Source organism: Erpetoichthys calabaricus, chromosome 5 (assembly GCF_900747795.2).
Source record: "Erpetoichthys calabaricus chromosome 5, fErpCal1.3, whole genome shotgun sequence".
Taxonomy (NCBI): Eukaryota; Metazoa; Chordata; class Cladistia; order Polypteriformes; family Polypteridae; genus Erpetoichthys; species Erpetoichthys calabaricus.
Genome location: NC_041398.2, coordinates 156,169,605 through 156,182,764, shown reverse-complemented (window position 1 = coordinate 156,182,764; position 13,160 = coordinate 156,169,605). Strand labels below are relative to the sequence as shown.

Here is a 13,160-nt window from a genome sequence, read left to right as displayed (position 1 = left end):
CTCTGGAATGCAACCCCCACGATGGAGGAGGGATTACTGTACATAAATTGGAAACATTACAAATGATGTAAAGCATAAAAAAGTATATGTAGAATATACACATGTACATGTTGCTAATATTTTACACAATTATTGTGAGTAAATATACCAGGTTTATGGTGTAAGATCAATTTGAGTCAATATTGCTCAGCCCTACGACTACATGTATTCCATGACTGCAGGGCATAAGCTACAAGGAAACATTGAATCTTTCTCAGTTTATTTAAGTAAAAGTTATAAGTAGACAATGGTATTCTTCAGACTTATTCAAAGTAAATGCTATTAATTTAAAATTAATTCTTCATTTAGAAAATAGGGACATACATTCAAGGTGTTTAAGCCTAGTTTTAGAAAATCTTTCTTTACGCTGAAAACTACAAGTACATGGAAAGTTTACCAAATAGTATGGTATGTAGTAGTATTTTGAAAACCTTAAATCTGAACTAGATATTTTACAGAAGTTAGATGAATAATGATTGACACCTTTGTTGGGTTGAATTATCCATTCTTGTTAAAAATGTTTTTAAGTTCTTAAGTTCTTTTCTTATAAAGTACTGAAGCATGTTTACATAACTGTTGATCAGCATCTTCCTTAACGTTATTGTTGCAGATCATAATCACTACATTTGAACTGAATAACTTGCTTCATGTAAAATTTCTTACGTTGTCATGTTTTTAAAAGTAATTGTAATAAATCAGGCATTTTTTCCGTTGTTAAACACATTATTACAAAGAGCTTTACAAACCCAAAATCTAGATATAAAGGAAATGTAGTGAATTTACGGTTTTATTTGAACTTTTATTCTAACTGCTGCTGAAACTGACACTGATCTACAAAACATCCATCCATCCATTTTCCAACCCGCTGAATCCAAACACAGGGTCACGGGGGTCTGCTGGAGCCAATCCCAGCCAACACAGGGCACAAGGCAGGAACCAATCCCGGGCAGGGTGCCAACCCACCGCAGGACACACACAAACACACCCACACACCAAGCACACACTAGGGCCAATTTAGAATCGCCAATCCACCTAACCTGCATGTCTTTGGACTGTGGGAGGAAACCGGAGCGCCCGGAGGAAACCCACGCAGACACGGGGAGAACATGCAAACTCCACGCAGGGAGGACCCGGGAAGCGAACCCAGGTCCCCAGATCTCCCAACTGCGAGGCAGCAGCGCTACCCACTGCGCCACCGTGCCGCCCCATCTACAAAACATAAGAACCCTAAAATATTTGTTTACACATCTTACCAAGATAATCTGAAGCCATTCACCAGTTCTTATTATATTATTTATTCTTTTGTGAAACACACTTGGCAATTTTCCAACTATTCTTAATTCTATTGTATTCCAAATCTATAGTTAATTTGAGCAACCCACCCAAATGTTTAGAATATTATTTACTATTTGAAGTGTCCTACCTACATGTGTGTGCAACATTAGTTAAACAGACAGCTAAACTCTTCACAAACACGTGTATATCAGGTAAGAGCATATTAGCTCTGTTGTTTTAATTGATACTATCAATGGAATTATGAATCTGAGTAAATTAAAAAAAAATAAAAATAAACAGCAATTATTAGCATTTCACAGTACTGCACACATTTTCCACCTCTAATAGTTTTCAATAAATAAGCATTAAGAAACATTTCAAAGATTGATAATTATAAAATCACTTTTAATATATAACTGGAAAAGTGTAAGAAATAAGATTTACTCACAGCTATTGCTTAGTAAATGCTCCAAGCAAAGACTGATATGAAGTCATAGAGCACATGTGTAATGCAAGCACCATAAAAAGCAACTACTCATACTTTTTAATGCAATAACAGGATTGTCCACAGGAGTTCCAAAAAACACATTTACATCAAACAGAGGTAAAATGAAGTATTTAAAAATATATATTTATAAGGTATTGTTTGACCAAAATGTTACTTGTTTGAAGAACATAATAGTACAGGTTAAGTATCCCTAATGTGAAGTTTCAAAATCCAAAACTTTTTGAGTGCTGGCATGTCATCACAAGTGGAACACTCAACATTAGGGGTCTGTCTTATACAATGTTGCTTAGATTCAAGCATGAAAATAAGCATAAGCCAAAAAATATGAAAATGTGTATGCCAAAAAAATTATGATTTATAAAAGTTGGTGTAAACACAATTTACCTTTTAAATCTCAGTCATCTTGCAAACTAGTCCCCCGTGAAGTTTAGACAGACAAAGCATCCCACAAAGCATCAATTGCTGTAAGGAAACAACACGATTAACAGGGGTTTAGGGTATTGGGGACCACCTTGAAGCACCGGGTGTTGTTAAGCAATGAAATCACAGTTGACAAGCTCTGTACCACATCAAGTGCAATGATAACACCTGCACAGCAGTTCAAAAGTGCTCTGTGGCACCATTAAAATTGCTGCGCTGACATAACTTACAGGGGACATAGATTGTAGCGCTTCTCTTCTGCATTCTGGGGATTAATACAGTGTCACTGCTTACGGATCACAAAAGTTGCTTCATTCTTGGTAGGTGCTCTTATTGCACTGCTGCAAATTGACTTTTCATGTTGGAGAATCCATTCTGTTTTATGAATGTACATCCACACCAAATGAAAACTGAATATAGCACCTCAGTCAGTTTATTAACGGCTTCCAGCACAATGCGGAATGAAGGAGTGAAGGTTCGCTGAGATATTTCTGTTCTTTTGGCCAATTCTCTGAGATGTGACATCAGGTAGCCAATATAAACTGATGAGAAATCAAAAAAGTTCTTCTGTGCAGATATGCAGCATCTTATCATATTAATCACTTTTAAGGTGTTTATCATGCCAATTCACATTATAATGCAGCGCTACTTCTGTGAATACCATGCAAGTGGCAGTGCAGCAATGAGACAGGAATGTGACCCCCAATGGGCAATGAGCACTGGGCTTAGCAGCTGACTCAAACCAATGAGTGCAGAGATAGACTCACACAGACAGGTATAAAAAAGAAGAAGGGGAGTGATAAAGAAAGAGTAACACACATTATATCATGGCTGAGTGAAATTGTGAGTGAGAGTGGATGGAGAAAGAATTTCTGTTTTAGTTTGTTGCGTATAATAGCCCTTCCAACAAACCAAGCCAATGAAGCTCAGTGAAGGCATTCTCCAACGTAAGAGCAGTGGGGAAGAATTAAATTAGAACATTAGAACAATCTAGACAAGAACAGGCCATTCAGCCCAACAAAGCTCACCAGTCCTATCCTCATATTTTTTCCAAAAAAACATCAGGTCGAGTTTTGAAAGTCCCTAAAGTCTTACTGTCTACCACACTACTTACTACAAACTTAACCTTGTTACTTATATTCCTATATAAATTATCTATATAATTTATATAATCTAAATCATCTATATCATTTATATATATTAAAAATAACAGAGGCCCTAGTACTGACCCCTGTGGAACACCACTCTAACATCAACCAATTCTGAAAAGGTTCCTCGCTTCCTTTGTCTGAGTCAATTCTGCACCCATCTAAAAACATCACCCTGAACTACCACGTCAACTACTATGAAATGTTTTCTAAAAGTCAAGATAAATAATTTCATATGCTCCACTTTGATCATATGCTTTTGTTGCCTCCTCATAGAATTCCAGCATGTTAGTAAAACACAACTTCACACTTCTAAACCCATGCTGACTGTTCTGAAAAACTGTTCTTGCCATTTATTGCTCAATCTTATCCGTAATAATTCCTTCCATTAATTTTCCTGTGATGCATATTAAGGTTATTGGTCTATAGTTGCTTGGATCTGCCCTGTCACCCTTTTTATATAATGGGATGATATTTGCCATTTTACAGTCCTTTGGAATCTCTCCAATGTGCAGTGACTTCCTAAAAATATGTGTCAAGGGTTTATATATGTACTTGCTAGCCTCCTTAACACTAGCATCCCTGAAGCCTACGAAAAAACTCTAATCTAACAATGTCAGTCAGTTGGTTGTAGGGTGAACATGACTGGGAGAATAAAACAGAAAAAAAAAAAAAAAACGATAACTTTTACAAGTACCATAAATTTACACCCGATCTGATGCCGTTAGTTTTCAAATAATATTGCATTAGTTTGATGATGTTTTCTGATTAATTTTATACCCAATGCCCCATATATTTGTCTTTTTCTTTTTTTCCCTAGTGCAGCGTTGACATCTTAGACCAGAAGTCATGTGCTTATTCAGTGTGAACAGGAACACAGAGGTGGCCGGTTGCTGTGCTCTACAACATACTTGATCTGGCGGCGATGAAAGCACATGTACTGTACAAGGCATGCTGAGAAAAGAAGAGTGTTCTTGGGTAACCTTGCAGAGGAAGTTCGTCATCACTTCTTACAAGAAAAGGCGATGGAAAAAGAAAAGAGGATGTAACATCGACAAGCTTCTGTTCCAAGACCTCCGTTTCCCCCAAGAAAGAGAACTCAGTGTCAGGTGTTCCTTCAATGTAATAGGAACCACAGCATAGAGAGGTATGTAAATTGCAACAGGTACACTTGTCAACAGTCCTTGGGTGTGTGGGAATTGTTAACATTTGAATCTGGAGGACCCAATAGTCGAACCAACAACCTCTTAATTATGAATCAGCAGGTCTTCCCGCTGCATTACCCAAGCTGCCGTATCACTGTTGTACCCTAAGCCAACTTCTTTTTCTTTGGTTATGTTCTTGAATAAAAGTGCACTTGTTTTGTTATACTTGTACCTTTTGTGAAAGTGTTTATTTGATATCTGGACTTCAGTCTTCACATACTGTATTATACACTTCATGTCTACATTTTCTCAATTATTGCTAAAACATGAAAAACATTTCTGTTTTAGCTATGTGTTCCACAATTCCAGCGTTGCATTTCCTGTCATACTACAGTTACACATGGAACACACATGAAATTATTGTATTCCAAATAACGATATTTTATTTACCCTATACAATTTCAGGCACCTCACACGCAGATAAACACACTTGAGCTGGGAGAATCTTCTTTGCATTGGTGGGGGGAATGGGATAGCAGGCTGCTTGTACTGATCAACATATTGACTAACACAAAAGACGCTAATGGAGAGGTGCAAAAGAATTTAAGGTGGCCCGGGATTACAAGTTTTTTTGTAGGCTTCATGGAGTCTAGTGTTAAGAACTCCAGCGTAAATATTATTTGATCCTGGTGATTTGTTTGATTTCAGCCTATTTAATCTGAGCAGTACTTCTCCCTCTATAATTTCAAAATCCCTTAGTACCTCCTTAGTAGTCCTGTTTACCTCACTTGTGAAGACCTCAGAAAAATGCAAGTTTAAGGTGTCCACTATTTCACTGTCTGTATCTTTTAATTCCCCTTTACTATTTCTGATGCACTTAACCTCCTCCGTGACTGTTCTTTAACTACTAAAATACTGAAAGAATCTCTTAGGGTCTTTCACCTTATCTGCCGTATTCTTCTCCAACTGCTTTTTAGCCTCCTTGATAGCCTTCTTAATGGGTGCCCTTATGTTCTCATACATTCCATGATTCACTTTGTAGTCATTAGTCTTATATGTCTTATAAAGCAATTTTTCCTTTGTAGCTTTTTTTTAAAATCTTTGTTAATCCACTGTGGAGTTTTTTAAAAATTTCCTATTAATTCCAAATGTAGGTATGTATCTGTCCTGTATTACATTTAAAACATTTTTAAACCTATTCCACTGTTACTCGACTGTTTCCACACTTAAAAGCTTATCCCAGTCTATCCTCCTTAGACCTTGTTGCGTCTGCTCAAAATCTGCCCTACTGAAGTTCAACTTAATAATTTTAGTCTTTGCATCTGCACTCTTACAAAATACTGAGAATTGTATTATATTACGGTCACTTGACCCTAGTGGTTCAATCACTTCTACACCCTCAGTTCTATCTTGATTATTACAAAATACTAAATCCAGACAAGCTTCACACAGTCACTAATTACTTGTAAAAACTCCAGCTCTTGTGCTTCTTCATCTGCAAGGTTATCCCAGTTAATATTTGGATAATTAAAGTCCCCCATGACTATAATATCTCCCTGCAAACTTGTATTTTTTTACTAAACAGATGTGTGTTGAAATTACTGTCTGAATTGGGTGGTCTATAACACACTCCTAAAATAAGACCTCTTTCCCTAATTTTTTCCAAGCGTAGCCACATGTCTTCACCAAGATGGGGCTCATCGTCCAACTGAAGAGGAATTATATTTAAATTCTGTATGACATAAACAGCAACCCCACTTCCTTTTCTGTTCTATCTTTCCATCCATCCATTATCCAACCTGCTACATCCTAACACAGGGTCATGGGGGTCTGCTGGAGCCAATCCCAGCCAATACAGGGCAAGGCAGGAACAAACCCTGGGCAGGGCACCAGCCCACCGCAGGGCACACACACACACACACACCCACACACCAAGCACACACTAGGGACAATTTTAGGATCGCCAATGCACCTAACCTGCATGTCTTTGGACTGTGGGAGGAAACCGGAGCACCCAGAGGAAACCCACGCAGACAAGGGGAGAACATTCAAACTCCACACAGGGAGGAAGTGAACCCAGGTCTCCTTACTGTGAGGCAACAGCGCTACCACTGCACCACCGTGCCGTCCCTGTTCTATCTTTCCTTCCTAAAATCTGTGTATCCCTCTATGTTACACTCATTCCATTCATTTCTGTTATTGCTATAATACCATAATTATGCTCTGCTACATATAGCTGCAACTCACTTACCTTATTTTTGATACTTCTAGCATTAAGGCAAGCTATTTTTAATGTGTTACTCCTTCTACATTTAAATATAGTTCAGTTCGCTATTTATTTGGAACATAGTCTGTCTCTCAACATCCTTACCTCTCTCGTTTTGAACCTCCCATCCTAATAAACTGTCTTTTTTAACTGCATTCTCTGGCTCACATGTCTTCCTTTCCTTTTCCCACAAAGAAGTCACTACAATAAAAATGTATCAGTGATATGTAACATGATTTGTCATTTAGCTAGTTTTGCTGCATTTTCAAGCTTGATCAAGGGTGTCCCCACAGTGTTCCATCATGCATATGAAAATATCCCAAAATCCAAAAATATTGAAAAACAAAGTAGTTCTGGTTCCAGGCATTTCCGATGAGGGATACTGAACCTGTACTGAGTATGAAATGCAATAAAATACAGATAGGCAAGAGTGAGGATGTTAAACCCATAAATTATATATTTTATTTTAATATCACATTATGAATATATTTCAAAACTACTAAAAATAATTCTACAACAACTGAAACAATTATTTTATACATGCTTTAAATATTAAATAGTTCCTGGTATAGTGTAGTAACTAAACAATTTATATTTTTGTGAATATTTTAGAAAGACAGTAAATAATACAATATTATCTTGACTAAATCAGTGTGTTATACAATGTTCTTCAGAAAATATTTGACAAAGAAATTGATGTAGTCTATTATTTCATTTCCAAATGTTGTTTCCTTTAGAAAGATTACATCTTCTTCCCAAAAATGATCAAGTATTCTGAGTAATTAATCATTATTGGATTTTGCTGCTAGTAATGGAGTGTCTATAACAAGTATCATGTTTAAACACAATGTTGCTCATACAGTGACAGTAATTAGAGTATCTGAACACTCAACTGTTGCCACCAGAACCCTCAACAGGAAAAACAGATGACCACACTAGTATGTGCTCTTATAATGCTATAAGCCATGTGGTCTGTCAGAAACAAGTACCTGATTAAATCTAAAAAGATTTAATATCTTTTTTTCCTACCTTCAGTGCCTTTTCTCTGTATCCTTCTGTGTCTAAATCTCTCCTAACTGGAGTTCCACCTCTATAATGCATTCTTGTAAAGTCTGCTCCTCTGACTCTGTCATTTTGAAACACCTTGCTCACCTCCTGATTGCTTTTATTCTTCCAATCTTTGAAAGTGACTCTCAGCATGTGTCCTACACATTTATTCTTTTTTGTGTGTTTCATACTCCTACCTCATCTTTTTATTGTGTCACCAAAGCCAAAATGACCAATCACATCAAAACCAAACTGAACTCAGTGTTTTCATAAACATTAGATTAAGTTACATTAGATTAGATGTTATGGCTCATTGTTTTAATCTGTATATTTTAAAAAATCACTATCATAGATAAATGTATTTATTTTAGCAATTCCAGTTTATTCATTCAGAATTTTTTTTAAATAATCCTTCCATTTTCTTTAAATTCTCATTTTCTGACCTTGAAGTGTATTTCTTTCATTAAAAGTCAAAATTTAAAACTGTTATGTATGTACCATTACACATTGTTCATTTGCCTTTATATCAGCAGTAATGTTTAAACACATTTTCTTCAGGCTCATTCCAGATCTAAACCAATGTTTTAGAAAACATAAAAGTAATTGGGAGTTATTTATAATACACAGCTCGATTAATTTTCTCTGCAGCAATTTTGACAAAAGCACACATACTTATAAAAAAGGAATTCAGTTGAAAAAAACATCTCAAAGTGGGCTAGAAAATGGTGACATGGTTCTGCTTGCATATTAATAAAAAACAGGTATAAAAGGCATGCACAAATGTGACATATATTACAAGTAAGAGATGCACAGATCAGGAGTTTAATTGTAAATTTCTTTCAATAATTGATTTATAGGTATATAATGTTCATTTGCCTGTCACTTTCAGCACACATACAATCAGCAATTGTTGAATGCTTAGTTCCTTTCCACACTGAGAAATTAGATTTTCAAACTTCTTTTGGACAGAGTTATTAAATATTTCAAGTGATGACATAGTTTTATAGGTTTCAGGTAGTACCATTCTTAAGTAACAGGTAGTAGGTAGAAAATATTACATACAGATTTCTTCAGTTTATGATATTCTTGGTTTTATGCAGCTATAAATGCCTTGTCTTGTAATGCAATTAGTTATTGCATTACTTTACAAAGGGAACTGATTAACATATTTATTTATCCAGAAATTCCCAGGTATGCACCATTAGCCCAATTAAAGATGTTTGGGACCTGCTGCAGAAAAATGTAAAATGTACCAGTATGTATATTAACAGAATATGCTTATGAAATGTATAAAAATATCTTTGAAGGCAAAGGCAGAAACACATCTCACTGGCAAGAATTTCAACTGTATTTTGATTTCATTGTAGTATTATTTTGTATTGTTCTTTGATTTTGTTGAGTCTTACTTTCATATTTTACATTACTTCAAAAATTATGAATTTTACATTATCAATGCAAGTTTCTGTGATTTAAAGGTGTAAGGAAAACCAAAAAAAAATAAACTGGCTATACAACGTTATATATTTTTTATATTTACCAAATTACAAAATATATGTGAACATAAAGGAAGAACGAAAAAGTCAGTTTGTTAAAGCTAAAAAATGTAATTGTTTTTAAGTAGTTTTCATTAATATAGCAGAACGTTTATTTCCATAGTTTCTTTTCCTTTATCAGGATGGGATGGCATAGTGGTTAGTACTGCTACCTCATGGATCCAGCATCTAGGTTCTAATCACATGCCTAGTTGTCATCTGTGTGGAGTTTGCACATTCTCTTCATGTCTGTATGGGTTTTTTCTGCAGGTACTTTGGTTTTCCTTCCACATCTCAAAAGAAATGACATCTTAAATTGACTGTGGTGTTAATGTATGCATGAGTGGGTCCTGAAAAATATTGATGCACTCTCCAGGGTTGTTTCCTTCCTTGCACCCAATGCTGCTGGTATAGGCCCCCATGACCCTGGAATGGATTAAGCAAGTGTGGTACCCGGCGGGGGTTCATGCCCGGCCGGGATGCCCAGGAGGACCGGAGTAGGGCTTATGCCTCCTCCAGAACATGAGGGGGCGTCCTCCGTCGTTGCTGTGGGGGACACGGGTACAGAGCTTGGAAGCTCAACCCTGTAGGGGCCTGTGGTCACCGCCAGGGGGCGCCCCAATGCCTTGGGAGCCCTGGACCTCAGTGCTTCCGCCACACTCGCAAGTGCTGGGGGAAGAGGATTGGAGACACCCGGTGGACTTCCGGTTACACCGCTAGAGCTTCCGCCACACAGGGGTGTGGCTACAGAAGCCTCAGGATGCACCTGGAGTCCTTCTGGGGTGTATAAAAGGGGCCGCCTCCCTCCAGTCAGGGGCAAGAGTCGGGTGGAAGAGGATGAAACTTGGTGAAGAGGAGTGGAGGCGGACCAGAGACTGTGAGAAGGCATTGTGTTGTGGCCAAGGACTTGTGGGGTGATTGGTGCTGCGGCACTGGGTTTGTGCACTTCACTATTGTAAATATGAATAATAAACGTGTGTTGGGTGAAACCATCGTGTCTACCTGTCTGTGTCCGGGCTGTTCCCCACACAAGTTAATGAGTGTTATGTACTAATTTAGTAATTTGTCAAAATTAAATTCTTAGCATGAAATATGCAAAAAAAATAAATAAACTGATTTTAATTAATAATTTGTCATCTCTGATCACTCTCCATTTGATCGGTGCATCTCTAGCTACAAAAATCCTATGGTCTCCTATGATCAGCATCAAAATAACAAATAAAAAATTATAATCAGAATTATAGATAGCATCTAGTCTAACTACATAAATGAATTAGGTAACAAACTCAAGCACACCTTGTGTGTTGCACATGCTGACAGAAGGGTTGTTATAGACTGCTGATTCCCCCAGCAATGTGTTATAAGGATTGTTAGTGCCATGAGGACGAAGAAGAGCATTAGTTATAAGATGATTAGCCATGGCTCCTGAAGCAGCCAGATAAAGACAGAAACAGAAAGAAAAATCAATCAGAAAAATGTAATTTACACAGGCTGAGAATAATAAAATCAGTTTGCAATTTGTGCTAGTAAATACAATAAATCATACAAATCTTAAAAACATAAAGTTAAAATACATCTTTCTGAATGTTGCATTTTAAAGCTAGATATCAGTAGTATTGTCTTCTTTCTATTAAAATAATGCATTTTTTACAATATATATTATCGCCATACAGATGACATGGGGTTATTAGGAACTGACACAGCTATAAAGAGTAATATAAAAGATTTAACTTTTTAACTTTTTAAGATTTTTAACTTTTAGTTAAATACAAAATACTTAGTTTCATAAAGCTGTTTCATATATACTTCAGTTTTGTTTACTTTAAATTGTAATCAGTTCCACTGAGAACTCAAAGCACTTAAAACATGGATTTGCCTAGTTGTCATCATTAAATTTATTTAGTTAGAAAGATCTCCAATTACAGCAAAACTATATTACTCTTTAGCAGAAATTCTTGAATCTAAGTTGATGCCTAAACTTTTAATATATTGTATTTTTATATGTGGATACTACTTAGACATTTTGTTTTATATGAGGTTCCAATGTAATAGTCTCTGAATTGAAATTTTAGAAAGAGTATTAATCATTAATATTAGGGTCATTGTCTTTCTATTGAGTTACAGTGTACCTGAGCCTATATATGAAAATTTGAAAAGATAAATAAAAAATTCTAGCAAAAGAAGATATAGTACTGGAAATCAAAGTTATAGGAGGCACATTTTTGAAGTAAATAAAGCTCATCTTTAAAATAAAAAGAGGTTCTGAAGCTTTGTGGTATTTTGCTACTGCAAACCTGAACTAAAGGACATGGCAAGGGGGCATCTTAGTGAAAATTTCTATCTATTCATCTTTTATTTTATATTTAGGCTGAAGTCCTACTCTGCTGTGAGATATTGACTATCTTCATTGGTTTCAGGTGGATAGCCTTCCATTTGAGAAGATCTCAACATTCCAGCTTCAGAAGTGTTGCAACTCATCAGATAAACTTTGTGTCAGCTGCATTTTCTTCAGCAAACCAATCTTAGGTGTAACTTCATCTCTACCTGTCTAATTCTCTGCTCCTTCACAGTGCCAGTTTGATGGTTTGTACTGAATGGAAGAATTGTGCAGAGATCACTTTCATAGGAAAGCCAGTCACCTAAACATTTGCTTAAAGCAATTTCACTAGATATTTTATTTTCTATTTTGTTATGTACAAAGTTACTTTTCTTAATCATTGCAAAAGGTAAGATCTCTTCCTTTATTCTAAGGAGCAGGGCTTGGTTTACTCAAGGAATTCAGTAACACAAGAACAAGTATATTCACCAGGAATCTAGAATATCTATTCAACAAAAACGTTCCTCAGCTACCTGCTATATCCAGTCCAGACATGTGCAGATTATTCATACATGCAGATCTAATGCTAATAATTTTTCCCGGCTCCAAAGATGTAGGCCTGTAGTGCAGTTGTCAGCAATGACTACCAAATTTTCTCTTTTGAGTGGATAATCATTGAGGAATAAATTGTTTACCTTAAAATTACTTTATAATTGAGTATGACACTGACTTTCTGTATTTATGCTCAGAAATATAACTGACTTTCTTCTGATGAATGAGATTTCAATTATTTTGAGAGTTTGTGTAGGAATATGAGCAAGGATAAGGAGGACTTGGTACATTTAGTAGAGAGATTCATAATGTCATTATTTTACCTATTCTGCCCTTTAAATGTCTGGCAATAGAGGTGTCAAAGTTTGACTTAACCAATAATGTATCCTATTTATTGTCCCTGTAAATTCTGCTATTCATTTTAGTGTTTTTTTATTATTTGTTTGGTTTGTATGCCCTACCTTTACAAATTTAGTTATCCTAGGTGATTTTAATATTTAAATTGATGCACCAAGCAGCTTACTTGTTTCAGAGTTTCTGCAACTACAGTAACTGAATATCTTCTGTTAATTCAGCATCCAAGCAACCTTACTCAAAAGCATGGATATATCTTGGATCTTGCTATAACAAGTAGTGCTTTTGCTTTTACTATTATTGCTATTATTGGATCTGATCATTTTATGGAATTAGTTGTTCTTTCTCTACACTACATGCCTCTGTTAGTCAGTGTTCTATAACTTAATGTAAAAACTATTGTCACTATTGCCTTCTCATCTTCATTATCCTCTGCTTTGTCTGCTCAGTCATTAGAAGGTGGTCTTTATAATTACACACAATTAAATAATTAAATCCAGTACTGATGAATATGAATCTTAAAAAGATTGGGGTGCAGGCTGGAGCACAGATGGAGA

The 13,160-nt window shown here is 36.0% G+C and overlaps 1 protein-coding gene across 12 annotated transcripts in view; it reads right to left on the bottom strand.

Moving 5' to 3' along the window:
- The window catches only part of adgrl3.1 (adhesion G protein-coupled receptor L3.1), a 1,303,645-nt gene that overhangs the window by 121,149 nt on the left and 1,169,336 nt on the right, over window positions 1-13,160 (bottom strand). For 5 of the 12 annotated variants that reach the window (XM_051927732.1, XM_051927729.1, XM_028802154.2 and 2 more), the window contains one exon: window positions 10,677-10,805. The exons of 5 other annotated variants lie outside the window; for them this stretch is intronic. In XM_051927732.1, the coding sequence (XP_051783692.1) occupies window positions 10,677-10,805 (129 nt within the window). Of the gene's footprint in view, window positions 1-2,206; window positions 2,285-10,676; window positions 10,806-13,160 lie in introns of all 12 variants that reach the window. 2 more of the 12 variants (XM_028802157.2, XM_028802158.2) reach the window with 2 other exon arrangements.